Here is a 26,184-nt window from a genome sequence, read left to right on the forward strand (position 1 = left end):
AGCTCTCAGCGCCTGGCTCCAGCTTTTCTTAGGGCTTCTCCTCAGTTCCTGGGAAAAGGCTGAACAGTCTGTGCACAGTTCTTGCCCCCAGAGGGCATCTGGCAGCCCGAGGGTCCCTGCGAGGTGGCCCGGCCGCCCTGCCCGCCGCCTGGGCCGGAACCAGATGGGAGGCCTGGCCTCTCTCTGGGGTCCTGTGGGCAGCTGGCCGCGGTCAGTGTCTGCTCCCTGCTCGGAGGGCCGAGGCTGTGGCCAGTTCCCTCCACTCCACGGGTGGGCTTACCTGGTCTGGGCAAGGTGCTAGCGTGGCGGGGGGGCGGGGTGGGGGGGGGCTCAGAGGAAAGAGGGTGTGTCCCACCCTTACAGTTCTTGTCTGGCGCAGAGATCTGTCCTGAGCTGACGTTCGGTGGCACTGGTGCCACTCTTATCAATCAGTCTGATGAGCTGATGCCTATTGTCGCGTGTTAGTAATAATAATACAGAATGACAGTGGCCAGACAGCACACAGCTGTTGTGTTTTGAGCACCAACTATGTGCCGGGCACTGTCCTGAGGGCTCGTCTGCATCCCCCCCCCACCAGCAGTAACAGGGCAGTGGTTGTCGTCACCCCCACTTTCCAAATGAGGAAACCGAGGCACTAGGCACCTGGGACGATGTCAGAGGCCACGAGCAGTCTGCCCGATTCCAGAGCCGTGCTGAGGCCTCACCTCCCACCGGCTCCCCAGACCCCAGAGAGACGGATGTTTCTGGAAGAGGGCAGATGTCAGCGGGGGACATCTGGGAGTCCTTGGTGGGGGGAGGCAGGGAGGCAGGGCTCACGTAGGCGTGAGGAGAGCCTGCAGGGTCCTCCCTCGGAGACTGGGAGCGTGAGGGAGCTTGTGTGGGTTGGGGGGCTGAGCGCTCAGCCCTCCTGGTATTTGGGGCTTAGACCCTTCCCTTTCGAGAGCTCAGGAGAGGCTCCGACCCACCCGACTCACTCTCTTCCCTTCGTGTTTGCCCAGGGAGCTGATGGCATCCGCGGCCTGAAAGGTACCAAGGGAGAGAAGGTGAGTGCCCCCCGCCTCTTCCTGCCACAGAGCTGGAGGCCCGCTGGGTAGCTTCTTCCGTGGCAGCCCTAACAGCTGCTGAGGCTCATGTGGCCTCTGAGTGTGGAGGGACGTGCTCCCCCCCGCGGGACAGACTGTTTGCAAAAGGGCAGGCTGTGGGCGCACCTCCTGGCGGGGCTGAGGGTCGGGGGCTTGGCACCCCGCACCCAAGGCCAAGGCCAAGGCTCGCCGCTCACCTGCATTGGCCAGTGGACACCCCAGGCGGATGCCTCGCAAGGCAGCTGGACAACGGGGCCATTGGGGTGTTGGGTGTTCTTCCCTGGGCGGCCCCTCGGGCTGGAGCAGAGCCAGGCGCGGAGGGAAAGAGGTGTCGCCGTGCCCTCCGGCCACGCCCGGCACGGCTCCTTCCCCGCGGCGTCTGCCTGTTCCCGTCCCTGAGCTGGCTCCTCACATGGCCACACCAGACAGGGACGGCGCGGACGCTGGGCCCTCTGTGCTGTGGCGATGGCTCAGCCCCGGCCCCGTCTCCGTGCTCAGCCTGGGGGAGCAGGCGCACGCACACTGCCTCGGCTCCCCCTGGAGAGCCAGCGGAGGAAGGCAGACCCCTGAGCCGTCATCCTGTGGCCCCTGGAAGCGTGGGGACTGAGGGCCCTCGGGGTCAGGGCGGAGCACACTCCCCACGGGACAGACGAGGTCCCCACCGGCAGCTCCCGGCTCCCCGAACTCCCCTCATCCCGTTGGCGGGGGCTCCCCAGAGCCCCAGGTTTGCCACATTTGTGCCATCACTTTTGTCCTTTAGCCAGAGACAGGGCTACCTGAGCGAGTTCTGACGGGGAAGGCCCCTTCTCCAGGAGGGTCACCGCCCCTCTGAGGGCCCCCGGGGGGCAGCTTGCGGGGTGGGGGTGAGGAGAGCCTCCTGGGACCTCAGTGCCCGAGGCCGCTGTGGGTGAGTCCCCGGCATATCACCGGACAGCGGACGCGCACTGCGGGCTGGGGAGAAACGAGTTCGCCCCAAGTCCCAGGAAACTGCCTCCCTCTGCGTACCAGCTCCCGGCCGGCCTGGGGCGCAGGACCAGGCCCCCCGATGGGCAAACGAGGTCAGGATGCCGGGCCTGGATGGAGAGGGAGGGCGAGCCAGGCCGCCCCGTGCAAGTACCTGAGGGTGTCTGTGGTTGTCTGCGTGGGCACTCGGGCGCATGGCAGTCCCTGACCCTTGTGGATCCCCAAATATGCGAATAGCAGGAATGTGTCCCCCTGGCCTGGGGGGTGCAGGACTGTGTCACTGAGGGCTGCCCCGCAGCCAGACTGCCCGAGCCCTGGGCCCTTCCGTCCCCTCCAGCTCTTGCTGGGCCGGTCTGTGGGGCCCACCGTGGCGGCCGGCTTCTCTGGGGCGTCCTCTCTCCAGCCCCGCCCCCGTGCTCGCCCATCAGCGGCTACTGGGCCCCAGCGGGGCCCAGCTGTGCACAGCTGCGTGGGGTGCAGGGGTGTGGGGGTGGGGGCGGCGGACCACGAGCTCGACCCCACGACTACAGAGGGTTAGAGGGGCGTCCTTCACGAGGGACGGGACTCACGCTCGGAACCCCCCCGCCCGGCATGCCCAGCGCTCGTGTGGCGACAGCGGCTCTGGGCTGGGGGCTGTGTGCGGAGTCGTGGGGGGAGGGGGGCCAGCCGCCCCGGAGGTGGGCTCTTTCGTGCCGACCCAGGCACTGCCTTGTCCTTTGTCAGGGTGAAGACGGCTTTCCTGGGTTTAAAGGCGACATGGGAATCAAGGGCGATCGGGTGAGTGTTTTGGGGTGCTGGCGGGGGTCGGGGCTGGGGTTGGGAGGCCAGAGGAGGGCTGCGGCGTTCGGGGCCGCAGGACAGCTTCTCCTAACGAAGAGGAGACGCAAAGGAGACGCCTCTGCGGGGCGGGGGGCTCTCGGCCCGCAGGCAGGAACAGCTGGGAGCCCAGGGGCCTGGCTCTGTGCTTGGCCCCCCACTGGCCCTCAGCTTCCGGCTCGGAGCCACGGCGGCTCTGGGTGTGAACACCCAGTCACTGGGGTCACCTGGGGTCGCCTGGCCCCTCTGCCCTGTGCCCTGACCCCCCTGCCCAGGGGGTCCGTGGGGACTTGTCTTTTTGCGGCCGACACTTGGGATGGCAGAGTGCTTCACTTGGTTCGGAAGAGACGGAGGGAGGGGGCTGCAGAAATGCAGAAATGCCGTCCGACCCGGGAGGGCTGGGGTCCCCGCCCACCCCGACGGCATCTTGGTCCCCCGAGCATCCTCCCGTGATTTTCGGACCCCGAGCAGCTCCTGTGTTCTGTAATCTCATGCTCGGGCATCAGAAGCTGCGACACAGCAGTTGTTTTTTTAATGAATAATTTACCTCCCCGCCGGAGGAAGCTGCTCGTGCTGCGGGGGGATGGGCTTGGCTCCCACGGCAGGCGCCCGGCAGAAAGCTGCTGGCCGTGTCTTCCTCTAAGCGGGGAGAGGGCAGAGCAGATGAAGCGGGAGGAAGGTTCCGGGCCGTCGGCCGGCCGCCACCGCCAGGGTGCGGGTACTTTGAAGGGCCCCGACCCCCTTGAGAGTGAGCGCGGGCCCCGGGCAGGAGGGCGGGAGGTGCCCGAGCCACCCGCGTGGGCACAGCCGTGGCGGCAGCTGGACGCGCACCTGGACAGACGGCTGTCGGCCGCCGTGCGGCTGCCGTAACTGTTCCCCGACAAAGCTGGCCTGCAGGTGCCTTTTCAGAACGTGCCAGCCCCGGAGAGCCCCACGCGCCTGGCGCCGTGTCACAGATTAAAAAGGCAGAGGCAATCTTGGCCTCTATCAAAGGCGGAGGAACGAAAGAGAGAGATTCACTTCACAGTCGTGTCCCAGTTATGTTCCTGCTAAAGACAGCCCTTCTAGAACTTTCTCCATGGTGACGGGACTCTGCCCCACATCTGAGGGGCCTCTCTCTCTCTGGCTGGCGAACGTCCTTTTTATTCTGCCTCTGACAATGCCGTGCACACGCTCGGGGTCCACATCACGGGGGTCCATCTCTGAAAGAGATTGCACAAAGGATGTCCGGCGGTCACGCTCCAGGCTCCGCGGGCAGGCCTGCCGTTGGAATTGGGTGAGGGTGGGACTGGCAGCAGGGACCCTTCCTCAGCCAGGGAGCAGAGAAACTTCTGCCCCGAGCGTGACCTTTCCTAGGTGCTCAGTTAATGTGTGAAGGGTCCTTTTGTTGGAAGAACATTTCTTAGGGACCGAGAGTCCTGGGCCCGCGGACACACTGGACATTACGAATAAGGAAGTTATTGGTCCTTCGTTTCCCGTGGGACACCCTCGTTGCTGTGGGGGTACGGCTGTCTCCCAGCTGCCGCTGGAAGCCAGTGATCAGAGCGATACCTGGCAGCGAGCAGAGGGCCGGGGCGGGCGCTCAGAGGCCGGGCCGGCGCTGCCGTGGACCTCGGCAAGCCCCCAGGCCCCCGGTCCTGTCCGGGCCCAGCCTGGACCACGGCGAAGTTGGTTGGGGCAGCGTTAAGGACCCTTCCGTCTCTGGGACACGTCACGTGGTCTCCCGTGTGCCTGCCATGCCCAGACCCCTGGGCGGCGGTGGCTGCGGCCCATCCCTGCTTCGAGGAAAAAGGCAGCGTCCTGTGCACGGGTTATCCTGATCTATTTGGGCAAGGAGCGGTTGAGAGCTCCGGGGCTAACCAAAGTCACCTCGACCGAGAGGGACTCATTTGGAGAAGCAGGAGCGTGCAGCCTGGAGAAGGAACTTCCCACCGCCGTGCAGAGGGGCGGTGTGGCCGTTCGGCAGAGCCCCGTAGCTTGCTCCGCGGTGCTCCGGTCTCGTCAGACGGGGGCGGGTGCCGTCCGCTCGAGGCCGCCTGGTGCGCCAAGCGGGCTAAGCGGCTCCTACCCCCAAGATCTGACCTGGGACCCGGACTCTCGGGCCCAGAACGGCCATGGGAGTCATGTGGTGGGGGGTGGAGACTGGGGGTTCTTCCTCACCTTCTCTTTTCTGACCTGCAGGGGGAGATCGGCCCCCCTGGTCCCAGAGGAGAAGATGGCCCCGAAGGCCCGAAGGGTCGTGGAGGTCCAAACGGCGACCCGGGTCCTCTGGGACCCCCTGGGGAGAAGGTATGTGACGGGAAGGATGCTCACTGCTTCCCGGGGACAGACCCTTCTGACGGCCTTGGGTGGCCAGGCTGGTGACTGCCGGGCTGAAGCCCCCAGATGGGGCTAGGTGTAATCTGAGTCGGGTCCTGTCCCACGTGCTCCCCCGGCACCCTGGCCACCCTTCCTGGCGAATTCGTCTATTTCTAGATCAGTCCTTTCCTTGTCCTGAGCTAGGTCTCTCTGAGCACCTTGCCAGGCCAGTGCCCTGAGAGGGCTCCTTCCTCCGGGTGCCCCAGAGCTTGGGGACCGAGCCCCGGCACCCAGGGCATCATCTTTCATGCAGGGACTCCCCACAGGCCCCTGTCCTTACACCTGTGCCCCCTGCCCCCCTGCCCCCTGCTGTGGCGCTGGCCCAGGAACGGGCGCTCAGAGTGCACCAGACATCCGCCCTGCCTTGCCCCGAGGACTCTTTTACAAAAGGGCTCGACAGAATCTCACAGATAAAGAGTTCCTCCGTTGGAGATTTGCCTCAGCCACGGCCGTGTCTCCTCCTGCCTCCCGTCCGGGCAGGGATTTTCCGGGGAGACGGCTTCCCAGGGGGCAGGCAGCGGCCTCTCCGTGTCCTTTCTCGGCTGGGAGAAAATGGATGGAGAGGTGAGGTGCTGGCCAGATAACACAGCCCCTTCTTTTTCCCCAGGGAAAACTCGGAGTGCCGGGATTACCAGGTTACCCGGGAAGACAAGGGCCCAAGGTAACTTATGAGCGTATCGGGTGTTCGGACAGCCACGTCCCGGGGGAGGCTGCTGTGGCGAAACCCAGCGTCGCCCCAGCTGTCTCCCCCAGGCTCTTCCCTGGCCACAGCCTGCGCGTTAGCCTGGTTGGGTTGGAAGGAGGGGCTGGCAGTCGGGCCTTTCAGAGAAGGGGGCAGAGCCGGCCTGAGCCGAGGGCCGTGCGAGGCGAGGCGTCCCCTGCACCTCTGCCCGCTGCCTTCTCTGCACCAAGGACTCGTGAAGGCCTCTCTCACCTCTGCTCCGCACTGGAGATTTGAAGGTTATTTGCTCATAACAGCATAAAGGGAGATGAAACCTTCCTTTCACGAAATCATGTTCTGCGTTAAGTGAAACATCTCCTCCAGGCCTTGGAAATCATTTAACACGTTATTTTTCCCCCCACATCTCACCTTTTATTATTCACGGTTCTTCCTTAAAAAACAACCAGCTGTCTGCACCGGAGACATAATTCGCGGTGGAGGAGAGCTCCTGTCTCTCCCGGCTTTGCTTGTGTTGTTCTGCCTCCCTGGCTTCAGCGCCTTTCCAGGCTCCCAGGCTCAGGCTCGTTCCCGGGAAGGGCCCCGTGGGCTGCCTGTCCCCCTGGATATTTCCATTCTGGCCGAGGAATCAGCAGTCCTTCCCGTGGAATGCTAATATCCACTTGGGGCGGGTAGGCCCACGCCCCGTATGCGGGGGGGCAGTTTGCAGTGAAACGGGAATTTGTTCAGGGTCCCCCAGGAGTGTGCTGAGTGCGGCTGTGATGTGGCCGTGCCCCCCGCGTCTTGGAGCAAGAGGGGCTGACGGACGGGCCTTCTGTCCCGAAGTATATGTCCTCTGAGGGGAGGAGAGGAGGGAAGTCTGGGGGTGTGTGGGCCAAGTTCAGGCAGTGTCCTCGGAAGGCAAGGGTATAAAACTTTGAGCTGCCTGGCAGGTTTTTTTTTTTAATTAATTAATTTATTTATTTAGAGAGAGACAGAGACCGTGCCAGCAGGGAAAGGACAGAGAGAGGGAGAGAGAGAATCCCAAGCAGGCCCCATGCTGCCAGTGCAGAGCCTGACGCAGGGCTTGACCCCGTGAAACTGTGAGATTGTGACCTGAGCCCAAGCCAAGTCAGACGCTTAAGGGACTGAGCCACTCAGGCGCCCCGCCTGGCAGTTTTCAAGGTCCTCAGGAGCGTCTGGACATGCCACCGTGTCCCAGCACCCGCACTGAGCTCTGTGGGACCTGCACCCGGGTGTCCGGGGCAGTCTCCTGCCTGGATTGGCAGGTGGACGTAGGGGTGCGAGGTTTGGAAATTCGCGAACTTTTCATGGTCTGAGCGCACACTCAGGTCAGGATTTTTAGCCACAGGAGAGTCGAGGCCCGCTGAAGACAGTAGCCACCTCCCACGGGCACGGGAAGTGCCCGAGTGTCGCAGGGAAGCTCACGTCGTAGTTGTCTGGGTATTACCCACATCAAAGTCCCCAAGTGTCTCTTTTGTCTACGTGCCCCTTGTAGGTTTCTAGAATTAAAAAGCTGTTAGTTGTTAGAGTCAGTGCATAGGTTTGCATTAATTTCTCACTCTACAAGCTGCCATGCTTTATTTAGAGGTGTTCTGGGAAGACAACAAAACATGACAACAAGACGCAGCAAACAAAATGTCACGAATGTGAGATCCACACATCCCTTCCAGTTCATTCTCCGGAATCTGTGTGCCCTGTTCTTCGCAGATCCCAGCATTTGAAGACATGGGTGTTCAGAGGGGGAGAAGGGGGAAGTGTGGTTAAGACTCGGCTTTGGTTTTTAGATTTGGACTCTATGAGATGCCTAGGAAATATTTCTTGAGTGAGTGGGTGACGGATGGATGGTGAATGGTGGGTTGGTGGGTGGGTGGTTGACGTTTGTATAGGTGGATAGTTGGATGGATGGATGGGTGAGTGGATGGATGATGGGTGGATGGATGGTTGGATGGACAGGTGGTTGGATGGATGGATGGATGGTGTTTGAATGGGTGGACAGATTGGTGGATAGTTAGACGGGTGGATGGCTGACTGGGGGCGGGGTGGTGGGTATATGGTTGGACAGAATGGATGGATGGTTGGCTGAGTGGATGGAGGGGTAGGCGGATAGTTGGATGGGATGGATGTATGGGTAGATGGTTAGATGGGTAGATGGATGGTTGGGTGGGTGAAAGAGTGGGTGGGTGGGTGGGCGGACGGATGGATCAATGGATGGATGGAAGGGTAGAAGGTGGATGGATGGACGGGTGGGGGGTGAGGGGGTGGGTCGGCGGAGCTCGTGTCTGAGGCCGTGAACCGTAAGCTGCTGCTGGCACACGCAGCATAGCTGATTCTCTGGCCCAGCTCTCGTGCTTCCTTATGAATCACCTCTCTTTCAGGGTTCTATCGGATTTCCTGGCTTTCCTGGTGCCAACGGAGAGAAGGGCGGCAGGGTAAGGACAGCCTGGCCTCCGGTCGGGTGGCTCGCTCCACTGCCTTGGTATTCATTCAACGGGTGCATTTTCTGGCACGTCCTGTTTACTCTCACCCACTTTGCTGCCCAGACCGCTTTCCAGGTGGCTGACCTTAAGCCCGTGGCCTTCAGCACCAAGCGCTGGAGACTCCCCGCACACGGGGCTGGGTGGTGGTGGGCTGCAGGGCAGCGGCGGGAGGGGAGGGCATGCTTTCTGACCAACACCGCGACCCCGACAGCTCCTCAGGCCGTGAGCGAAACCCGAGTCTTTCAACCCGAGGGCCTTTCCTCCGGGCGAATTTTTAAAGGAAGGGAAGGAGAAAAAAGCGTGTTGCCTACCCTGCCGGTCCAAATTCAGGAAGCTCTTCCCCCTCGTCATTCCCAAGCTGCCGCTGCCCCAGGGCACCTGCCCGGTGCCGGATGCTGTGGGTCACTCCATTGTCACCATGGACAGTGGCGTTCTGAAGGGCTGGGCTGAGGAAGCCACGCCCCCCACACCGCCCTGACCGCCCCCTGGTCCGGGCCTTCTGTCGGGGAAATTACAGGACGCTCTCTGAGCATTGCTGCCCGGGACGCAGGATCGAGGGGGTCCTCTTGGTCGTTCAGTTCTGAGCTGGTTGTCCACAGGCATGTGGGGGCAGAGGGGCCGGTTTGCGAGACGTGTGCAGGGCATACCTTGGGGCGGGGGGGACCCCAGACCTCGGAGGAAGGACTGCCGCTTTTGCGGGAACTGGGACAGGCCCGGCCCGTTGCCCTGCGCCCACGCTGTTGCTCCTGGCACAGGAGGGCTGCGTCTTCCCAGAGAGACCCCTGCCCCGATCTGTCCTCACCGCGTCTGAGCAGAGACGGTGAGCTCTCCTGAAAAACGGAGAGAGACCTCAAGCCAGCGCAACCCGTGTAAACAGACGTGTACGTGCCCGATGCCTGAGACAGATAGAAAATGGGGAACTGCCCTCAGTGCGAGGAGACGGCGTGAACACAGGGACGCTGTCGTCATCTGGAGCTGGACCTGACCTCCATGCGTATCTACCTGTTTACCTGCCCGTACATCCTGTCTGTGTCTGTACCTCTGTGAGCGTGTCTGTCTGGCTCTTCCTTGTCTGTCGCTGTCCGTGTATCCATCCGCCTCCCTACCTGTCTATCTGACCTCCAGAGAGAGTCTGACGGACGCCTTTGGGGAAAGGTGCCCTCTGGAATACTCACAGAGGCCGCTGTGAAAGGTGGGCCAGGGTCCGGGAAGCGTGGGGGTGATAAGGGAGTGGCTTCTGTGCTGGTGGCGGCCTCGTGACCTTTGACACCAGCTCACGGTGAGACTCTCCCAAGAGGGGTCGCGATGTTCGGCATTTGGTCGTGTGATTTGGCCACAGCCCCTGTCCGTGGAGGAGCCCGCTGGGGCCAGGGATCAAGGCCCCGTTGGGATGGGTCATGTGGGGCCGTGGAGGCCTGGCCGGCGCCCTAGGGTCAGCACTCTGGCCCAAGCCCCGCTCCTCTCTCCCTGCCCCTGCAGAGCTACTCAACTTCCCACCCCTGAGCTCAGAAGGGCAGAGAGATGCCCGGGTACCCCCCACAAGCCCCACGGGCAGTTATCCCCATGCGTCGGTGCTGGGGGTCACCAGGGACGCCACGGAAAACAGATGTGGTTGCAGAACGGGGGAGCACGGGTCCAGAAGCTTGCTCTTGTGAGGTTTGGCTCCTGGTTCCCAGGACCTGAAGCACAGACACAAGGAAACTATGCTGGGAATTTACGGGGCTTTTCCAAGCTGCCTGTGGTGGTTGCTGTATTCGGAGGCCACCTTGGTGGGGGCAGGCCCTGAGGACGACGATGTCAACTTTTACAAAAGGCAACGGCTTGGGCAAGGGCCAAGTAGGACCGGCAAGCACGTTCGCGCATATCGTGGGAGAAATATTCCCTGTGCCCCTCCCGGGTGTTGGGGGCACGGAGGCAAGCGGAGGACATGGGATCTAGAGGAAAAGGCCAAGTCCGTCCCTGGGAAGCGTCCGAGATGGCCCTGCACACGAGTGAACCACGGATGGCTGCAGTTCCACGAGCACGTCCTGGCCGGAGACCTGGACCATTCACGGCTCAGCTCACGGGCTCCCCACGCCCTCCCCGGGGGCGACTGAGGACCCACATCCCTGCACGGGAGAGGAACCCCGGAATTATGCACGTCTATCCCCCCCACGTATCTCCTGAGAGAGATGTCTTTATTCTGGAACCTTCCCCAGGAAAGGAAGAAGAAATTTTTTCCCAGTGACAGTGACCTTCCCCGTGCCCTGGTGGTTTGCACCTCTTCCTTGATCGCCGATCCTGGCAATCCGGCCGGCTCGCTGACCCTTCCAGACCAAGTTATGGGGTCATTCTTGCCATCCTGTCACTGTGTCCCTCCCTCCCTCCCTCCCTCGCTCCATCCACCCATCCCTCCCTCCATCCAAATGGCATTAGTTGAGCGCCTCCCCTGTCCCCACATGTCAGGTGCTCTTGGAGCCCTGGGGACAGAGCCACAGAAGCCCTCGTGGGACTTGCCTTCCAAGGGTGGGGACAGGGAGCAAGTCTGTAAAGCAGATGGTGTGGCGGATGGCGGTGCGTGCTCAGGGACAAACCAGATGTGCGGGGGAAGGGGGGGCGGTTGACTGCAGAGGTAGGGAGGGCTCAGGGACAGCCTGGAGGGGCGGAGGTGGGCTGGGCCTCACAGATGCCCGGGACAAAGGACTGAGGCCTGAGCAGGGGGCAGAGTGGGGGGGAAGAGGCAAGGGGACGGTGAACAGGTGGTGGGGGCGAAAGGCTGGCGTCCCCGGGGCCTCAAAGCCACCCCCATGGGGCATGGTCCGTCTTGCCACGTGACTGAAGGCACCAGCCACACTGAAAATGTCATCCCTGAGAGTCCCAGTTGGAAATTATGGAGGAGAGGGACACAGACAGGGGTTCCGTGGTGCCTGCTCCCGCCGTTCCTGAGCCATCTGCGGACCGGGAGGGCGGCTCTGCGGGGCTGGTGGCTGAGGGGCCCGGGAGGCCGGAGTCCAGAGATGCACCTGTGCTTGGCTTCTCGGCCGGAGCAGGGCCGTTTCTGGGACTGTCTGCGCGTCCTCCGTGAGGACATGAGGACAGGCGAGTCACCAAGCAGACCATGGACGGGGCGGTTCCTGTTGAGCGGCGTCCGTCCCTCTCTGGTTCAGTTTACAGGGAAACCCTTGGGCAGCAGGCTCACCCGGGAGGCCGGGGCCGAGCCTCGGTCCTACCCTCCGTGCCCGGGCTCACGGGGGTGGGACTTGGTGGAGAAGACTCGCGGCTGGACGCACCCACGGACACCAACAAGTAGCCGGTGCTGGCCCGGCGTCCACGCTGGTAAAAGCCAACAGCGCGAAGAAAGCAGATGTTGCATTAATGTTCGTATGCAAATATTTATTTGGAGCCAAAGGCTATCGCCAGGTAATTAAAGCAGGGAAACCAGAGTGCATCGTTGGAAGGAGACATAATCGCCTCATCACCGTAAACCGTTGTATTAAATTCACTCCAAGACGGCAGACGGCACAGAGCAGTTTTGATTCCAGCAGCGAACAAGTCAAAGCTGGGGAGAGACGGTGCGGCAGGTGGCCTTCGCGGCTCAGCTCCGTCTTGGGCTTCGTCGCTCGAAATCAGCATAAAGTTCTGGAAGATGAATCGAGAGGCGGTGGGGACACCGGGGTGGCGGTCCGTCCGTTGCTTCCGCGCGCTGCGGGTGAACCGCGGTTACCCGTTATCCAAGCTCTGCTTCCGAGAAAAACAAATGCGGCGCATCTGTTTTCCGTGGTTTGGAAAATGCAAAACAACACCGCCAAGAGAAAGGAGTCTAAGTTCTACGAGAAGAGAAGCCGATGACTTTGGGTGTATGATTTATACGTGGAGCTGCAAGTTTGCTTGTCTGTGGGGCCTGTTGAAAATTTAATGGCTAATATTCGGAACTGTAGCAAAAGTAAATTATGTATGAAAGGGGTTGCGGTAACGATCCCCCTCGCCCCCGCCGCTGAGAGAGATGGGGAAAGGGAGGGAGAGGGCGGGCGGGAGGGGAAGGGGGGGGTGTTGATGCTTGCGGAAAGGAAACCAGATAGGGCGGTAAACATCCATCAGACTACAGGGAGAAAATTGGATTTCTACAGGCCTGTGCGGAAACACAAAGCTCTGTGTATCGAATGTGCAGTGAAGTCCCCTCGGCCTGAAAAATCTCCTGGAGAAGCACAGATAAGGAGAGCAGACCTTCCCGGCTTCTGTTTCCGAGCTCTCTCCCCGTAACCCAGGAGAGGGCCACCACCCAGGCCGTGGCAGGGGTCTCTGGCAAGTGACTCACCAGCCGCTTCTTTCTCTGGTTCTAGGGCACACCTGGGAAGCCAGGACCACGGGGGCAGCGAGGCCCGACGGTAACCACCCTCTGGGCTTCTAGAAGCGGGAGCACGTTGCAGGGGGCATGCTCGGTGGGAGGGGGAGGGAGGTGTCCAGGGCTGGGAGGATTCGAGCTCACCTTTCCTCTCTCCCGCCCGTGCAGGGTCCGAGGGGCGAACGGGGCCCCCGGGGCATCACTGGGAAGCCTGGCCCCAAGGTAGGTTTTCAGTGACTTCTGGGGCGTCAGCCACGCCACCCACACGTGGAGCACCTGTGGGTGATCCGTGGCCTTTTTGTTGGGAGAAAAAAAAGGAAGTTTGCTTGAGGGTATTTAAGAAGGAGCCGGGCCAGCAGCCCTCGGACAGCTCAGGTTGAGTTGCATCACGTGCCTCGGCCCCAACGGAGCCATGGCGGGAAGGGCCACCCCACACTGGGACCTCCGCGGCCTTAGGGGACCGGGCCCCCGGGCTTTGCACAAGTGCTGAGCCATCCGGGTACCCCACCATCCGGTTCTGGTGGGGAGGGCCCGTTTCTTCCTCCTGCCTCAGAGGGAGAGCCCGAGCCTGTCCCTCGCGTCCCCTCCTCCCGTTTTCTCAGCGTGGAAACGTGTGACAGCCAAGCAGGCCCTCACCGTTCGGCCGGACGCCATTCCAAAGTGCTCTCCCACCAAGGGACGTGGGCCTTCTGCTGGCTGGGGTGCAGAGCTGGCCCCCCGGCTAGTGGGATGTGCCCACCGGCAGGGTACAGAACATTCTCCCGCGCTGAGTGCCGGTGCGTCCCACGTTCCCGTACAGGGATTAACGCTCCCCTGAACGAGCGAGGGATACCACGGCATAGCTGTTGTCACCGCTTGTGGGGGCCCTGGGGCAGATGCCTGGGTCCTATCGCCATGTGACTTTTCAACACACTTCCTGGTGGGAGCATGGCCTTTGTCCCCCTGCAGAGGGCTCTTCTCGGGGAAATGCCACAGCCCCGTGGATAGCAGCTCAGGGTCTGATGACAAGACAGGTGGCCTTTGGGAGCGTGGATCGGTGGCTGGCGCCCTCTGCCCTTTCCTGGAAGTCCTGGTGACCCGCGCCTGTGCCCGTGTGCCGTGTGTGACTGACGTCCCGTGACGTCACGGGCCAGTGTGCTGTCACAGGCAGTGATAATAAAGGTGATCATAGTGAAGCTGTTTTTTCTGTGTCCCTCCCTTCCTAGGGCAACTCTGGAGGCGATGGCCCCGCTGGCCCTCCGGGTGAACGGGTGAGCACCGTGGACACGCGGGCCTCTGCCAACATCTCTGGGGAGGCAGCCTGCCTTAAATGTCCCTCCCCGTTTCTTCCCGGGGTGGGCTGGGGAGAGGGAGGCGTGTCTCCAGTCCTACTGAAAGAGAGGGTTTTCCTAGGATCCCAAAGCAGATCAGTGGTAGCCTTTGCTGGGAGTGAGGTCTCTTGCCTGTCGAAGCGGGCGGCTCCCCCCCTCGGCCCTCGGCCCCAAGCTGCCCCCCTCAGCTCCCCGGACTGACCTCCTTTGTTGCGTTGGTGGGGGGCGGGGGGCTGGAATAAATGGAGAAAGGGTCCGGGGGAGCACAAAGAGACTTTGCTCAGAGAACCAAGGACTCAGGAGGACCATGGTGGGGTCTCCTGGGCCCCCACGCACTGGGGAAAGGACATCTGTGCTCAGCTGGCCGTTCTCTATCCACAGGGACCCAATGGACCCCAAGGACCCACCGGTTTCCCTGGACCCAAGGGCCCTCCTGTGAGTAACGTGTTTTCCTTGCTGGGCCGGTGGGAGGGGCGTCGGCGGGGAAACCGGAGAGAGCCGCTTTTTGGAAGCGCGGACCTCTCTCTCCTTTGGGCAGACATGATATTCTAGTTGGGTCCAGTATGAGTGTCCCGGGCCACCGTTGCAAATCACCACCGACTCGGCCACTTGAGACAGCAGAAATGTGCTGTCTCGCAGTCTGGAGGCCAAGAGGCCAAGATCGGGGGGTTGGCGGGGCCGGTGCCTCCCGGGGGGCTCTGGGAGAGACCGCCCCTCTGCCCCGCTCCCGGCTTCCCGTGGTTGCTGGCCGTCCGCGGCTTGTACGCCCTTCGCTCGGGCTCTGCCTGCATCCTAACGTGGCGCCTCCTCTGGGGGTGTCCCTGGGTCGTCACGCCCCCGTCTTGCTGTGAGGACACCAGCCACTGACTTTGGGAACACCCCAGTGCGGTGTGACCTTGCGTCGGTGACGTCTGCAAAGCCCCCGTTTCCAAACGAGGTCACCTTCGCAGGTGCGGGGCGGCTAGCACTTCCCCCCGTATTTTGGGGGCACAGCCCAAGTCAGCACAGGCAGAGCGCACTCTGTTACACCCCGGAAGGAAAGATGCCTGACCGTGGGCACTGTCGCCAGACGGACATGCGGGGGGTCAGCGGCCAGGACAAGGCGGACCCGGGTCCCCGTGCTGCTGCCTGTGCGTCCCACGGCTGCACCTCTCCCTGCCTCAGTTTCTCCCCTGGGAGGGGAAGTGTGGCGCTCGGGAAGGCTGTGCGGGTTCGGGAGCTGACGCACAGGTGCTGGGTCCCCACGTGGCACTTGGTCACCGTGACCCTTGCAGGAGCTTTCTCTGAAGCGAGGTGGCTGTGTTCGTCCCCTGGTTTGGTCTGAAGTCCCAGAGGTGCGCGCCTCTCAGAACCGAATGGAACTTCTTCCCTTTGCCTCTTCCTTCAGGGCCCTCCGGGCAAGGACGGGCTCCCGGGACACCCTGGACAGAGAGGAGAGACCGTGAGTATTGGCAGCGTGGGGGACACGGGGACACGGGGACGCAGGCTGGCCCGGCCTCTCCCACAGCCCCGCCCGTGGGCACGCCTCCTCGGCCCCGTGGGCTCGGGAGAAAGTGGCCAGCCTCGGGAAGGCCCCTGAGGTGTCGGCCGTCTTCCGCTGACTCGGGGGGAGCCAGCCTGCCTGCGGACGGCCCCGTGCAGGCCTGGGGTGGCTCTGTGTGCGCAGAAGGCCGGTGCCGGTGCCCGAGGTGTCCCGGCAACTTCGGTCCAGGGTCACGTTTAGAACCATCATGGCAGACAAAATGCCATCCGCACGCTGAGCCGTGTGCGACCAGCCTCCCGTTCCTCAGTGAGGGATCGTGAGTGCGGCCACGCTCGAAGTGTGCGCATTCGGGCCAGAGAGCGAGCCGGAAAGGACCCGGCCCTCCCGGCCCCGGGGCCGATGGCAGGGGCTACGCGGGGCCCCTTCCACGAGGCAGGTGGCCCGCCCGGGTATAGCTTGGGCTTTCAGCCAGGCTCCTGATCGGTGAGCGATTCTGCCGTCCCGGGTGCCCCGCCCACCTCGCCCCTCCCTTTGGAGAAGCCCGGTGCAGGCTGCGTCGCTGTTGGCCGGAGGTTAAAGCACCCGGCGTTTTCAGTGGGAAGAAAAAGCGTCTTTCAGAAATAAGGTCCCTTCCTGGCCCTGCAGGCCAGCCCACCGCGCCCACGGCGGGCGTGTCCGCGGGAGGCCGTGGGCGCGCCTGTGACCTTGAGGCTCCAGGCTCGGACGGGTGGGGACCGCCTGGTCACCAGAAAGACGGCACAGGCTGCTGAGACGGCCCCTCTGTCTCTGCGGCCAGTTTTCTTTGTAGTCGCAGGCCTCTGAAAGGGTCTCACAGCAAACCCCGCGTCCCACGAAGCTCTGAATGCCGCCCTTAACATCTTCTCCGTGCCTGCGCTAAAAGCATCCCTTTGTCTCCCTGGTTCATTGTGACAAAGCTTCTATTAATTGTACCTCCCCGGCGTTCTGCTGCGAGGCGCATGCTGGCTGATGAATGCACATCACCTCGCTCTTTTGTTTATAGAGAAAAATTAAAACATTTCGTTTGAGCTTTGCCTGTTTTTCTCTAATGCTGTTCTGAGGAGACAAGATAGAAGGTTTTGCCAAGCGTGTGCCTTTCTGCCTCTGCCTCACCCCAGACAGAGGCTGGTGGAGTAATTAAGCTGCTCGTCTTTGCTGGGAAAGTAACGTAGGGGCTTTCCAGCTACCCGTGCCGTGCCTGGCTGCCCTCGTGGACGCGGGGGCACCCGGTCTCCAGACCCAGGCAGGACAGATGTCTCCGACACGGGGCGTCCAGACAAACCTTCCAGAAAGGTCTTCCCTCGGGTGTTGACTTTGTTCTTTAGAAAACGGATGCAGCAAAGGGCATCACTTCTAAACGTGAGCCCAAAGCTCATGTCCCAGCCAGGGGCTCGACACCAGCCAGGGATGGTCCTGACCCCGGCGCAAACAGAGGGGCCTTTCCTGCCTTATACTCAGGCTCCTGCCTGCACTTGGCACTTGTGCCACGGCCCCCCAAGTGAGGGTGCCCTTGACCTGTCCACCGCCCCTTGTTTCTGACCCTGTAAACGCTGCCTACAAAGGTTCTGCTTGAAAAATGGCCATTTCCGGGACAGCTGGGGGCTTCAGTCGGTTAAACATCTGATTCTTGATCTCGGCTCAGGTCACGATCTCACCGTTCCCGAGTCCGAGCCCCATGTGGGGCTCTGCTGACATCGCGGAGTCTGCTTGGGATTCTCTCTGTCTCGCCCTTTCTTTCTGCCCTTTCTCCGCTCGCACGCACGCACGTGCACACGCACACGCCGTCTCTCTCGCAAGATAAATACACTTAAATACGGCCATTCCCGTGCACTGCATGCAGCTTCCCTAACCCTTCCCTTGGGCCTCAAGAGAAGAGCCCCCGGAGAATTTGCAGAGACGCTGAATCCGCCGTGGGCCCTGCACGGTCCAGCGGCTAAGCGTGAAGTCTCTGGTGCTGGCCCGGCGGCTGTCCCGGCAGCGAGGCAGGGAACCACCCTTGCCCATCAGCCACGCGGGCCAGCCCGCTCGCCCCCCAGGTCTCCCTGTGGCTTAAGACGCCCCCCTCCAGATTCTAGAGCTCCCACTAACAGCTTCCTGGGCGTCACATCTGCACGTTCCTGCCAGCGTCTCAGGGCACCTGCAGAGGGCATCTTGCTGGCATGTGCAGGGCTCTGTAGATGCGCCTGGAAACGAAGCGTCCCTGCTTCGCAGCCGCAGCCGCCTCCTCGAAGGGAGGACGCGTAGCAGAGCCACCATCCAAACTGAAGGCGGGGCCGTGGCACACGAGCCGTGTGCGGGCAGAGGCGAGGAAGCCCCTGAACCCAGCTAACCGCGCGTTCGAGTTGCCGGATTACGAGAGCGGCGAAGACCCCCGCCCTGTCCCGGTTCCCACAAATGCCGAGGAGCGGGTGAGGTCACCTGTCACTCGGCAGAGGCGTTAGCGACACACGTGGGACCATCTCCCAAAGTCGCTGATGAGAAATAGCCCAGAGGTAGCTCCCAAGTCGAGCTTCCGGAGGCTGAACAATGGCGCCGAGTCCACCGGGAAAGTGAACGCTTAGTGGCGCTGTCAGGATCGGCGGCCTTAAAATCTGTCTCCACAAAAACCCGGTGGCGGAAAAGCAGCGAACAGAGCTAACCTCTCCGGCCTCACTGTGTTCGCGAAATATACACACAGACGGAAGAGGGGAGACGGGCCCTCGCAAGCGCGGTGGGGAACGTTCGCTGTCGGGGGTCGGGGTCGGGGGTCGGGGCGCGAGCCTTCTGATGAGAACCGCTCGGCCATCTCGGCGTGGTGACTCTCTCTCCGCAGGGTTTCCAAGGCAAGACCGGCCCCCCAGGGCCCCCGGGCGTCGTGGGCCCTCAGGTAAGCAGCCGCGTCCCCCCCCCCGCCTTCGTTGGCCATCTGTGCGGCGCCCACACGGGAGGGAGGTGCCCCCAGGGTTCGGAAGGCGTAGGTGCTGCTGACGGAGAATCCCGAGTCCCACGGCTTGTTAGCGTTCAGAGATGAGCTCCGCACAGGGAGCCAGATGGGGAGAATGGGGGACGGTCTGTTGAACAATCAGCGCGAGGCAAGCTGGCGGAACGGAGCTGGCTCGCGGGCAGCCGGGGCCAGGCCCGGCTCGGGCCGGCTCTTCCCTGCCCCCGAGCCCCCCGGCAGCCTGGGCCTCCTGGCTCCGGCCAGTGCCGCGGCCCGTGGGTCACCGCACGGTGGCCTACAGCCAGGACCGATGGCTTGGAGCAGCAAAACTGGGCAGCGAGTTCCCACCTGATGCAGCGGGAAATAAGACACTGACCCGCTGCGGCCACGGACCGCAGGGGTTGTAGGCACGCCGCCCACCTGTCGCGTGGCCACCGGGCCACCCTCACGGCACGCAACCACCCCGTCCGCCCCGTCTGCTTCCGCCTGGATTTTTACCAGAGGGAGGACACTCGCAAAGCACTGTGGGGTTTGGAGGGCACACAGCGGGCCCTCTGCCTCTGTGCCCAGGGCTGTCCTTAGCTTGGGAAGGCAAGCGTGTCTCGAAAACGCTTGGGGCTGACGTGGACTCTCCCCGCAGGGTCCCACAGGAGAAACGGGCCCAATGGGCGAGCGTGGCCACCCCGGGCCCCCAGGCCCCCCCGGTGAGCAGGGGCTCCCCGGCCTTGCCGGGAAAGAAGGGACGAAGGTGAGTTCGTCGGGCCTCCCTTGCCGGCCCGGACTTCGCGGAGGGATCTCTGTTCTCTCCGGCTGTTTTCTGATGAACGAGTGGGGGTCTCAGACCAGTGCTGTTCGTGCCGGTTGGCTCCCCAGACGACCACTTTTGCCTGGTCTGAAGGAGGATCTGGGCTGTGTTGCCGCAGAGGGGGATGGCAGCGGGGGCCAGGGGTCAAACCGTCCTTGGCCTTCGGCCCCGGGGCCGTGGCCAGCTGACCTCCCCTCCCCCGGCTGCCACTCCGGCTCCCAGACGCACATAACCCACCCTGACGTTTCGTGTCTGAAACTGATTCAGCAGAAAGTGACCCGTTAAAAAGTTTCCCACCACAAGAGGCTAAAGAATAAATAACGAAAACAGAAAGTGGACGTGTTTCTAGCCTGCCTCTTCGCGTGGGTCCTGCGTCCCGTCTTTGTTCCCCAGGAAGCCTCCCTGCGCAGCCGGGGCGCACGCCCCTGGTTGGTGGTCGTAATTCCTGGGTATCGGCTTGAAAATGGCAAGCTTCTCCCCTCGCAGCTTTTCAGGGAGGGACGCAGCAAACCCAGCCGTGCACGCGAGCACAGGCACAAGAGTAAACCCGCGAATAAGGAAGGGGAGCCAGTTAAGCGTTGTTGGAAGAATTACACGTGTCTGTGCTGGGATCCACGTGTGTGCGCTTAAGGACGCGTACACGTGTGTGTGACTGTGTGACGTATGTAGACACACGCGTAGATGTGGGTGGGCACATATCCCCTCACCGACAGAGCTGTCCGAGTTTGGAAAGGTCAAGGGCGTGCTGGTCGGAGATGCCCTCTGCTCCCATGCCGGGCCCTGGAGAAAGTTCTGGAAGATATATCAAAGCTTTCATGCGCTTCGGGGAAAACGCTCAGCTGGTTTATCTTTTCAGGAAATGTGGTTTCAGGCTGGGAACAAGTCTCTCGGGTGATGGGTCTGTTTTGGGTGATGTGGCCAGTGGTCTGGCCACAGCCTCCTTTACCTGAGCAGTCTTACGAGGAGCCCCAAGTATACGGAAAGGGTAGACGTGGGGGCCCTCGGCTCCCGCTCAACCCACCCTGAGCCCAGAGGGGTGGAGTCTGTCCCCAAACCACACGCAGAGCCAGCCCGCGGAAAGTGCCTACCAGGCGCGAGCACCGGTCACGCTCCTGTGCACCGAGCTGCCCGGGAGCACGTCAAGCCGCCACTCAGAGGCTCCTTCTGGAGCCAGTGCCTGGGGCTGCCCCACCTCGGCTTGAGTCTGGTGGATCTGGGAGAGGAAGCCTCGCCCCACCTCCCCGGCCACCCTGGTCCCGGGCATCGCTCAGAAGCTCATCTGTGGCTCTGATTTCAGGGTGACCCAGGTCCTGCCGGCCTCCCTGGGAAAGACGGCCCTCCTGGACTGCGTGGTTTCCCTGGGGATCGGGGGCTTCCCGGTCCAGTGGTGAGTGAGGGGCCGGGCGGGGTGATGGAGCTGGACGCCGCCCAGCCCGGGGCCCTCTCCCCGCGGTGTCCTGAACGTGTTGTCGTTGCTTTGCAGGGAGCACTCGGACTGAAAGGCAGCGAAGGCCCCCCTGGCCCGCCAGGCCCCGCGGTGAGTGCGGGCGGCCAGCACAGACACTTTATCAGACCTCTTCCTCCAAGCCTGGGGGGCAGGCAGACAGGGCGGCCCCGAGGGCCAGGAGAGCGTGCCCACCGACCTTGGCCCGCTGTGGGTCCTGGGCAGGCCACGTGGAGGAGGCGGGCAGCGGGCCCCGAGCTGGCAGCCGGGGTGACCACGAGCGGGGGGCACGCAGTGTGAGGACAGGCAGAGGGCTCGGCGGTGTGGAGGGAGGGCCGCGTGTCTCCATCCTGCCTTTGGAGGAGCAAGGCAGGTGCTGATGAGCCGAGTGTAGGTCTGGGCCCGGGGCTGCGGGGAGGGAAGGGAAGGGGCACAGATCTCCTGTCTCTGACTGTGGATTGGAGAGTCAGGCTGCCCGCCTGCCCCGGGGCTGCCCACGCACAGGTCAGCCAGCACAGGTGCCGTCTGTTGCCGGAATGGTGCCTCCAATGTTGGGAGTCCAGCTAGGAGAGGTCTGAGGACGCAGCGTTCCCAGAGCCGCCTCTGTGGTCTGGGGAAATCGGGGACCGCGCGGGGCCACGCCCACCCTCAGGAGGCATGCCCACAGACCCCTGTTCTCGGCTGGCACTCGGTGGAGGTGTAACGGGGGCCGCATCTCCCCCTGCCCTTTGGATGGGGCCCCAGCTCTGCTGCACAGATGTGGGTTTGTAGGACCCCCCCCCCCCCCCCGCCCTGGGTCTGAGCACGGACCACACAGTAACCCCAGCTCTCCCCACCCGAGTTACGGACCGTTTCAGGGAAGCCAGGCGGAAATGAAAATGGTACCTTTCTTTCCGATAAAGGCCAGTGCGGAGCGATGCCTGGGCAATGGTGGCCTGCCTGTGCTGACCCTAGGATTAGGCCGGTTCCCACCCGTCAGCGGTGCTCTGGGGGGGGGGGGGGGGGTCAGCGGGGCAGAACATCCTCCATAGAGCATAGAACATGCGACATCGGGAAGCGGGATGGAAAGGGAGCCTGATGTGGGCAGGCAGACCCCGGGTGGGGGGGAGAGGATGGGGGCCCAGGGCCAGGAGAGCACCCCAGGCAGGCACTTAAGGAGGATGTGTTCTCAGACCCTGGGGACGAGGCAGGCATCTGCTTGGAATTATGGGAGGGGAGGAGCCAGGAGGGGCCCAGAAACCCAGAGCCTCGAACGCTGGTCTAAGTAGTGTGCACCGTGAAGGGCCCTGGGAACCACTGAGGGCTCTGGAGTGATAAGGCTTGGTGGCACTTTGGAAGATTGTGTCCGTGCATTTGGGAGCCTTGGAAATGAACTATTTTCTTGCCCGCTCCAGGGATCCCCCGGAGAGAGAGGCCCGGCCGGTGCTGCTGGGCCCATCGGAATCCCAGGGAGACCCGGGCCCCAAGGACCTCCAGGGCCGGCTGGGGAGAAAGGAGCTCCTGTAAGTACCGCCTCGGGGGCGCAGGGGCCCTGCCCGCCAAGCCCCATCCCTGCCACGGGCGTGCCCCAGGGGCTGGCGGGAGCCGGGAGGTGGGGAGGTGGGGGGAGGGAGTGCTTGTCCCCCAGGAGAGTGGGTGTGTCCCCAGCGTCCTGACTGAGGTCCGAGGATGGGTTCCCAGCGCTGGCTGGCTTCTTTCAGAGTCACCTGAGCCAGAGGGTGCCGGGGAGCTCACCTGCGCGGCTGTGTCCCAGCCCGTGCACACAGAGGGAGGGGCTGGGGACCGTGTGTGTCCCAGCGTGGCCTCAGCCTTGGTCTCGGCCGGGCTCTGGGCTCCGTGTGTGGCCGGGTCCCAGTCACCGGAGCCAGGCTGGTCTTTGTGGGAGAAGGATAGGTGTTTGGGATGGGAGCCCCCTCCCCTGGCCTGGGGCCGGGAGGCGTGTGCCAAGAAGAGAAACTTCTCCCTGGACCCCCGACAGCCGGCTGTCAGTGACCCCGAGTGTGGCCCAGCCCAGCGTGGAGGCTTCGTGAGGCCTCCTGCCCCAGCCTTGGTTTCCAGGAAGGAGATTAACGGGTCCCTTCATGTGTAGACCTCCCGGGAAGCCAATGGCCGCCCTCCGCCAAGCACCTTTCCCGGAGTAACCACAAAATGCCCCTTGCTGCCCTGATGGGCCCCCACCCCGACCGTATTTGGTGTCCACCGTGATTTTGCAAACCCCCCACCTGCCCCGCATTCAGTCGGTCCCGGAGACAAATTTCAGCTCAAACTTCCCTTTGGGATTTAGGTGTCAGAATGAGCAGGGCTCCGGGAGGGAAGGGCAGACGTGCTCACGGACCATCCCCGACAGAGTTGGGACGCCCGCGCTGACGGATGTCTGTTAGAAAGACCTTCCTCGTGCGTTCCGCACTTGGCGCGGTTCATGGGTGGCAAGGGCCCGGTTCCCTTCCCGGCCGAGCGCGATACCACGCAGGGAGCACCCGCCCCCGCAAACATCCATTCAGTGTGGTGTCGGCTCTGATGGCGTCTCGTCGTTTCCACTGAGGCCATCGGACACTGACCCAGCCGAACTCGGAGCCAGAAACCTGCCTTCTGTGGTGCATTGAATGCGTGTAGAGCACAGTTGTGGTTGGAGACCATTGAGAGACGGTTGAGTTCGTTGCCTGAAGAGAGTAAATACTTAAGCAGAAACCTCCCAGGAGTACAGAGCTTGTCGTTCTCCCCGAAGAGCCCCAGGGAGAGGAGGAGGCCAGGTGTCCCCCAGCACTGCCCGCCTGACCAGCGATGTCACACGGGAAGGCTCCAGGCAAGCCACAGTCGGCCTGGGCCGCTTCTGGCTCACCTAGGGTTGAAGTCTATATTGGCAGGAACTAAATTGAGGGGCAGGGAGGAAGCTGTGCAAGCCGGAGAGGTCGAGATGGGGCAGTGGGGTCCGGGTAGGTGCTGGCCACACGTGGATCTGGACACCGAGTGCACATTTTTCTCTCCCGTGTCCCCCTCCCCAGCACACACCCCCTCGGTCTGCGCCCACAGCGTAATACGGTGACCCAAGCAAAGCAAGGACTTAGTAAGGACACTTGAGATTTCTAGGGGCAGTTCCGAGGGAAGTAAATCAGAATCACGAGAGAAGAGAGATGCCTGTGTGCGTACGCGCCTGTTTGGTGGGGGAGGTGTTGGCCGAGAATTAAAACGGTACGAACATTGGTGGTGGCCGGGGCTCAGGCCCTCCTGGCCCGGAGAATCCGTGATCCCGCACGCAGCCTCAGGAATCTGGCTGGTTGGCTTTGAATTTGGGCGGCACCGCTCGCAAACTGTGCCTCGGTTTCCCCATTTGTAAAAGAGGAGCCCTTCTTCGGAAAGGCAGCGGTGTGCGGGATGTGAGTGGCGGGGGGCCGGGCTCAGAGTGATCCTCGGCGAAGCGGGCTGAAACCCGTCAGGACTGGCGAGGCCCGGAACTGCCCACTCCCCGCCCGGGGGCCTCTCCTCTCTGGGCTGATGAGCTGGTGGCAGGATGGTCCCATGACAGAGCCGTGTTTGACCGGGAGTCTCCTCTCCTCTTCAGGGTGAGAAGGGTCCCCAAGGCCCAGCTGGCCGAGATGGCCTCCAGGGTCCCGTGGGGCTCCCCGGTCCGGCTGGCCCCGTGGGCCCCCCCGGAGAAGACGGAGACAAGGTAAGAAGAGTTGGGGCAAGTGCCCCTGCCCGCGGACGACCCGCGGCCCAGACTGCCGGTGCGGGGGGCACAGCGGCCCCCGCCCCCGCTTGCTCGGCGTCGGTGCAGGATTTCAGAGAAGCTCCCAAATAGCGCGGTGACGAATGAGATCTCTGGAGTGCTCGGGGGGCTTTGAAACTGCTTTCCTCCCGTGCGGTTCTGCCGTTTCGGGGACGTTTGCCGCCAGCCTCCTGAGCGAGGAGAGATCCTCCCCGCTCCCCGGTGCGTCACGTCGGTGCTGAATGTGCGGAGCCCGACACGAGATTTTACTCGGTGTCTATTTTTAAGTGTAGTCGCTTGAATCATCAAGGCCCCCGTTCATTAAGAGTGTGCTTGATGATTCTACCGCTGTTACTTCCGGAGCTGATATTTCACCCCTCGTTTAATGAAGACGGTGGAATCTCACTCTTTGGCCTGACTTTCCATTTGTGATAACTCGGGTGACATTTCCGACTTCGTCACCTGTGCGCAGATGACTCCGCCTCTCAGCGCGGGGGACAGCTCTGTACGACAGGGACGCTGGGCACTTTCATAATCCCTCTGGAGCCCGGTAACCGATGTCTCTGTTCCTGCGTCGCTATGCCTCCCGATTTGACAAACAAAGTAAATATTTCCACCGCGATTCTCACCACATTTTAAAATCCACTAAAATCCTGTACCGTGTGAGATCGAGGCCGCGTCCCGTTCAGTATTGTATTAGAAGGGAAATCAATTAATCTGCGGAAATGTCTCTTCCTTGGAAAGTTATCCGCCCCCCCCCCCCCCAGAGAGGAGATGATTCTTCATCTCTAGGAAAAAATAATTATGGGGAGCAGATAACATGCAGAGGGTTCGGGGCTAACAGATCTTCCTGGTCTTTCCGCAGGGAGAGATCGGGGAGCCTGGACAGAAGGGGAGCAAAGGGGACAAGGGCGAGCAGGTACGGGGACCCCGCGCTCCCTGCTGGCGTTTACGCCGTCCTCAACGCGGCAGCATCAGCAGCCCGGAGCAGGACACGGCTGCTGGAACCCGCGTGTGGGTGGCGTGCATGCACACGTGTGCACACGGGCGTGTGTGTCTGTGCGTGCATGTACGTATGTCCCTGAGTGAGTCCCTTGTGAACAGACAAGCGGGAGGCGTTCACGGGTTTTGGGAAGTAAGGCCAGTGGAGCGTTTGGTCCTCGAGGCTTTCGGCTCTGCAGGCCTGGGTCACGGCCGCCCTTCGGTGCTCAGGGCCACGGGCACCCTGACCGCTGCCTCTTTGTTTTGCCCCTTTTTCCTTTGCTCAGTCTGCTCAGGGGCCCTAGTGTCTTCTTGAAAAACAGTGTCACTCGGGGCCAGCTCCTTCCTGGTACGGGTGACACCTGTCCACTCTGCTGGGCGGCTGGGCCTCTCCAGGGGGGTCGGTGTCCCCAGGCGGTCAGTGACCGTGTGCCCGTGGGGGCCGCCGCCCGGGGCTGCTTCCCTTGCCTTCCTCTCTCCCTGGCTCCCTGGGCCGACAGTGGGCTGTGCCTGGGGGCGCACCGCCAGCCTCACGGTCTGGAGCCGGGTCCTGGCCCCATGTGGGGGGCGGCGTGGCGCCCATCCTGTGTTTAACGCAGGGCCTCCGGGGCCCGCGGCTGGGCGTGTGGTGGGAGCTCAGATGATGCACGGCGGCCGCCAGCACCGCCCGCGACAACACGCCCCTGCCGCCGGGCCAGCATCCTTCCACCGACGGCCACGCGTGGGGGCTGAGCTGACGGCCTCGGACCGCAGTCTCTGCCCCGACCGGCCCTCCCCGTCGGCCTCCGCTCTGGCCCCGGGAAAGCAGCCGTGTCTCT

General features: G+C 62.7%; 1 protein-coding gene across 2 annotated transcripts in view; it reads left to right on the forward strand.

Annotated features, from left to right (window-relative positions):
- Nucleotides 1-26,184, forward strand: part of COL5A1 (collagen type V alpha 1 chain) — a 148,097-nt gene that overhangs the window by 96,894 nt on the left and 25,019 nt on the right. For both annotated transcript variants that reach the window (XM_047829411.1, XM_047829412.1), the window contains exons 28-44: nt 999-1,043; nt 2,769-2,822; nt 5,043-5,150; nt 5,827-5,880; nt 8,277-8,330; nt 12,698-12,742; nt 12,868-12,921; nt 13,905-13,949; nt 14,391-14,444; nt 15,397-15,450; nt 18,323-18,376; nt 19,071-19,178; nt 20,533-20,622; nt 20,719-20,772; nt 22,074-22,181; nt 24,239-24,346; nt 25,251-25,304. In XM_047829411.1, the coding sequence (XP_047685367.1) occupies nt 999-1,043; nt 2,769-2,822; nt 5,043-5,150; nt 5,827-5,880; nt 8,277-8,330; nt 12,698-12,742; nt 12,868-12,921; nt 13,905-13,949; nt 14,391-14,444; nt 15,397-15,450; nt 18,323-18,376; nt 19,071-19,178; nt 20,533-20,622; nt 20,719-20,772; nt 22,074-22,181; nt 24,239-24,346; nt 25,251-25,304 (1,143 nt within the window). The remainder of the gene's footprint in view (nt 1-998; nt 1,044-2,768; nt 2,823-5,042; nt 5,151-5,826; nt 5,881-8,276; nt 8,331-12,697; nt 12,743-12,867; nt 12,922-13,904; nt 13,950-14,390; nt 14,445-15,396; nt 15,451-18,322; nt 18,377-19,070; nt 19,179-20,532; nt 20,623-20,718; nt 20,773-22,073; nt 22,182-24,238; nt 24,347-25,250; nt 25,305-26,184) is intronic.

This window comes from Prionailurus viverrinus, chromosome D4, assembly GCF_022837055.1.
Source record: "Prionailurus viverrinus isolate Anna chromosome D4, UM_Priviv_1.0, whole genome shotgun sequence".
In the NCBI taxonomy this organism is placed as follows: Eukaryota; Metazoa; Chordata; class Mammalia; order Carnivora; family Felidae; genus Prionailurus; species Prionailurus viverrinus.